Below are 5,016 nucleotides of genomic sequence, written 5' to 3'. Positions count from 1 at the left end.
CGGACCTTCCTTTAAATTACGAATGGCGCCTGTAGCGCATATACTTAATATAACAATTGTACCTATAAGTTTCGACATCGTCGTGGCCGAAAGAACCCGCATACAAGCGAAGCAGGAAGTGGTAATGATCCTGTGCATTTTAAGGTATCTATTCAATTACGCAGTTGTTCTTAATTTAATTGTAGTAGGCTAGATTCGACCCAGTGAATCTTTTGAATTCATTCACTTAAAAAAAAATCGAATTCACTTTGATTTTTAATTAAATTGTATTAAATAACAAATAAAACGCACTTAAAGTTTTTTTTTATTTCTTGCAATAAAAAATAAAGTACTTTATTGTTTATTGCACCGAAACTTAGGCCTAGTCCACACGTACACGGGTATTTTTATAACCGGAGTTTTTCCTCCGTTTTAAAAAACAATCGCGTCCACACAAGCACAGTTTAAAAAAAATCTCGGTCCACATGAAAACGCAAAACCGCGCTATGATTGGCTGCTTGATTTCCACATGGGTCCCATCCACGGCACCGATGCACTGAGGGATGCCATGGGCTCAGTGAAACCCTTCTACAAGTTTACTTTGGAATCAGTGACACTGACAGGTAACTGTAGGGGCAGGGCTCAAGTGGACTGAAGCTTCACACACTTGTCTTACTATGTTGTATTTTTGTATTCTGGCGCCTCTGTTCTGCAATACAATGAGATAACTGCGCATGTATCTGTATGTAATAAGCGCTGTTAGCAGAGTTATTAAAAGTTACGTCCGCCATTGCATAGACTCCACTCATGTATAAACAAAAGCGATAACGGCGCACAATCTGATGTCAAACAAAGGAGAGAACGGCGCACATTTCGACTTAACAAGCCGAAATCTCCGGTTTCACCGTCTACACGACAACGCTGTAACCGGAGTTTCTAAAAAACTTCACCCTGGCCGGAGTTTTCAAAAAAGTCCGGTTTCAGTAACCGGATACTGCGTTTGCGTGTGGACGAACAGCCAAACCGCGTAGAAAAAGCTGCGGTTTTGAAAATACCCGTGTTCGTGTGGACAGGGCCTAAGAGGAAATTTACATTTCAAGTCACATGGTGTTTGTTAACATATAAGCTGTGTCCCAAAGTGAAGGGTGCGCACTTCGAAGGCCAGACCAGGCCACGCCTTCGAAGTGCATAAAGGGTGAACCGAGGGACAGGGTTGCCAGGTCTGCACAACAAAACCCCTCCAATTGCTAATCAAAAGTAGCGGAATCGGAATCACGGCCAAAATGGCCCAGCATATGCCAAAACGCGGGGGGCGCCCAGTACAAATATTGCTAAAGTAAAGACAACTTACACCTGTGGACTATAGGCTACAAACAAAACAACCCACATCAACAGTAAATGCTTCCCAATTCCAGACTTGGCAACACTGAACCGAGCGTCGTTGAATGCAAGTGTGGGTAACTGCAGCTTGGAGTACTGGGCGTGCCGGACGGTAGGGGCGTGCCGGACGGTAGGGGGCGTGCCGGACGGTCACTTATTGGTCGGACGGTAGGGGGCGTGCCAGACGGTCACTCATTGGTCGGACGGTATGGGTCGTGCCAGACGGTTTCTCATTGGTCGCGAAAACTGCCTGTTCTTATACTCTTAAAAGGAAGCAATAAATCAAACCGAATCCCATTAAAACAAATTCCATTCTTTTAAAATAAAAACAACGTTAATGATATGAAGAATATTCGATTAAAAAAAATTATATATATACTTTCAACAGTACAATCGGAACTTCTGCATGGTGCGGATTACTGACGTCATCATATGGCGCAGATTACTGACGTCATCAAAGCGAGTTTGGGTCGAAGTTCATAAAAAAAATGTTCTTTGTTAATGTTAAATTCAACGAACTAATACACATTAAAATTATTTACTGAACATGAACAGCTGTATTTGTTTTACCTAATACCAACAAAGATTAATAAATAGGCTACTGTATCAAATGTATTGCTCAGTTACATTAAACCTTGTTAAGCGTTACCCTAAAAACAATTTTGTCTGATTCTGAGACAAATTATATGGTTGATAAAAAAGAAAAAGTGTGAGTGAGTGAGTGAGTGACATTTAGCAACACAGACAGCTTTATCCAATAAAACATTTATTAAGTTTTTAAATCAATTTAATTTTAAGCTTGGGTTCAAAAGTAGAGAGAAAGAGAGAAAGAGAGAAAGAACCCACACAAATCTCTTTTTTCATCCATCCATTCATTCATTCATGCTGTAGTAGCAGTCCATAGAACAGAATCCAGCAAAATCTCTGTCTGAATAGAAAGCTCTGAAGATCCCCTTCTTTCCATTGCCACAGTATCCAGTGGTGTTTTTGTAGATGCACCCACAGCCATCACACCTTGTGAGCTCGAACTCCACTCTGTACATCTTCCTCACATCTGGACTGACAGACTTCCAGTCAACAATACCTACACAAGAAATTAATGCAATAAACTATCTAAATATTTAAAATAAAATTAATATTCATTTAATGTTCATTAAATAAAAGTAATAAATATACATACTGTCCAGCCAGGCAAAGTGAGCTTTTCTTCTAAAACTTTGACGGCTGACAATGTCATGGAACTTTCTGCACACTACTGACAGAGTGAGAAAGGCTATATCTCCTTCTTCATACACCACATTTAGAAGAATCTGTGTGAGCAGCTCTGATGGAAGCTGAAAAAAAATATATAAATAAACAAATATTCAGCTCTGGAAAAAATTAGGAGACCACTTAACATTGTGAAATCAATGTTAAGTGGTCTCTTCATTTTTCCCAGAGCTATAAACAAATATTACTTGAAATGACAACAAATATGTTTAATGAAATACTTCATAATATTCAATCTTACATCAGCAAGGCCTCCAGCTGGGTTCATGACTAACCCCCCCCCCCCCCCCCCCCCCCCCCCCCCAAAAAAAAACACCTTATTGAAAAACACATATCTTTAAAACATTGTACATGTAAGTTAGTAATATTATTTACTTAATTGATTGCTTGATTTAATTTCTTTATGGGTTAGTTGTAGCAGCCATAAACAAATTTAATGTTACCATCAAACGAGTCTTTAACCATACCTATAGGAGTCATCAACTGAGCTGGGCCTACAATTCTTCGGCACCTTTTCCATTCTGAAGGAGACCTTAAAACAAAAATTAACAAAAAGATTTAGAAAGTGCTAAATGCTACTTTATATTTATGTAAGAATTAAAATTTACCCAGAGCCTTCAAGTAGGAGTGCACACCACCATCTCCTTATGCTTGGCATTTTAGTCTGTTTCAAAAAACAATGTCAACAATTACTACAATGTCAAAATTACAAATGTGCTTTGATACTGGCTTGCAAAAAGTGTTGAGCAAATAGCTGAAGACTCACCTCTGAAAAGTCAAAATCCACCCCCAGAGTAATGTACAGGGCATACTGAAAGTCAATGAATAATATTTTAGACTTATTTGGATTTTAAATGGAACTGATGTAATTGTCAATGTGAATGTCATATAAACTCACCATGAGCACAAAGACTCCACAATTGTTGGTGAAATGTTGCAGTGGAATCTCCTGGGTTATGTTAGTAAGCAACCAATCATCCAAGGAAGAAAGCAAGAAAGCATGTAAGTAATTTAATTATATGAATTTAATAATGATGATTCAAAAACTTACTGGAAGATCCTTGCAGGTTATCTCAGTCCAATGCCCAGGAACAATAGTCTGAGCAACCCTCCTATTAAATGTACCCAAATATGCAAAATACAGCAACATTAATCAACTATAAAAGAAATATATATTTTTCAATTAATATGTTCATCACAATTTACATAGTTTAGTTTCACATTTAAAAGCTGCAGTAAGCTAATTCTGAGAAACACTGTTGATATTTGAAATCAGCAAAACAAACACACCCTTACCCAAAAGCATCACACCCCAATCTTGATAGCCCTGCTGCCAAATTCACAAACACACTACGCAACTCTGGTAACTCCACCCTGGTGATTGGCTTTAGTGCTCTGTACAATACACTTTCAACAGTGTTTCTCATAAATTGTTTGACACATCTTCAACAAACTTAAGAAATGACTGCATATCCTTTAGAACACGGACAATCATTTCCAATAAAAACACAAAAAAACTGACAAAAAAGAAAAGGAAAATGCTGAATGGTTTAGAACTGAACCACCATAAAGCAGCTAAGAACATTTGAACAAGAACTGTTCAACTGGAACTTCTGAACATGACCTATTGAACTATGTAAAACACCTGTACACTTGAGTGTATCTGCCATCACTCAGACCACTCTTGCAGAGCGAATCAAGAAAAAAAACCTGTCTCAGCTTTGGACGCAAAATCTGAAAAAGTTTGTTAAAAACACAAAATACTGACATCTATTTGACAAATCAGATCAAAATGTCTTAATGATGACTTACACAAAGCATCCAATGTGACTTGCTGAAAGATGGAAATAGAATGCAGTCTTTAGCAGAAGCATCCACCTGTCACAAATAGTTATAATACAAACTTCAGTAAAATGGTGCGCAACGGTTATATTGACGTCGTTGAAACACTGATTTAGCGATTACACCACAAGACCACATATATACATGTCAGTAAGTTGTAATGTATCCTCAGCATACCTTCATTCATGTTTATTCTTTAGTAAGAGATGATTGATCGCCTTCACAGATGATCACGTCGCGCGGCCGCTTGAACTGTGACTGTGATCATGAAGTGACCAGTCACGCCATATATAGAGTGTCAAAACAGCATTTATCGTTTGAATCTCGTGATAAAATGGACTGAATACTTTATATGTTCGTGTGGGAACTTGGATTGAAGTGTGTTCCGCGCTTCAAAAAGCCGCCTGTGAACTGTTAAAGATTGCATTTGTTGCAAAAACTAATACTCTCCGGTTCTACGCGATTCACGTAAATGAATTGACCAAGAAAACAGCGATTGTCGCCGAAAAGCGACAAGTTTGCAGGTGTGATTCAGCCTTTGGAGGA

The 5,016-nt window shown here is 38.4% G+C and overlaps 1 protein-coding gene across 1 annotated transcript; it reads right to left on the bottom strand.

Annotated features, from left to right (window-relative positions):
* Nucleotides 1-2,112: 2,112 nt before the first annotated feature.
* LOC307125059 (uncharacterized protein) lies at nt 2,113-4,686 on the bottom strand. The gene is made up of 9 exons (XM_079814673.1): nt 4,648-4,686; nt 4,441-4,506; nt 3,680-3,740; nt 3,527-3,577; nt 3,395-3,439; nt 3,237-3,292; nt 3,096-3,160; nt 2,540-2,693; nt 2,113-2,443 (listed from the first exon to the last, which is right to left on the bottom strand). The coding sequence occupies exons 2-8, from the start codon at nt 4,500-4,502 to the stop codon at nt 2,647-2,649; spliced, it is 387 nt and encodes a 128-aa protein (XP_079670799.1). The 5' UTR covers nt 4,503-4,506; nt 4,648-4,686; the 3' UTR covers nt 2,113-2,443; nt 2,540-2,646.
* Between the last annotated feature and the right edge of the window lie 330 nt (nt 4,687-5,016).

Source organism: Gobio gobio (genome assembly GCF_949357685.1).
Source record: "Gobio gobio genome assembly, chromosome: 4".
NCBI classification, from domain to species: Eukaryota; Metazoa; Chordata; class Actinopteri; order Cypriniformes; family Gobionidae; genus Gobio; species Gobio gobio.
The sequence above is the reverse complement of the archived record's forward strand: the minus strand, read 5'-3'. Positions and strand labels throughout refer to the sequence as shown.

Bases quoted from the DNA above. Each gene is read 5' to 3' on its own strand.
- LOC307125059 (XM_079814673.1), bottom strand. From the start codon at position 4,502: ATGCTTCTGCTAAAGACTGCATTCTATTTCCATCTTTCAGCAAGTCAC. The intron at 3,578-3,679 runs GTAAGTTTTTGA...AACATAACCCAG, and splicing joins TAACCTGCAAGGATCTTCCA to GAGATTCCACTGCAACATTT. The intron at 3,293-3,394 runs GTGAGTCTTCAG...TTTTTGAAACAG, and splicing joins TGGATTTTGACTTTTCAGAG to ACTAAAATGCCAAGCATAAG.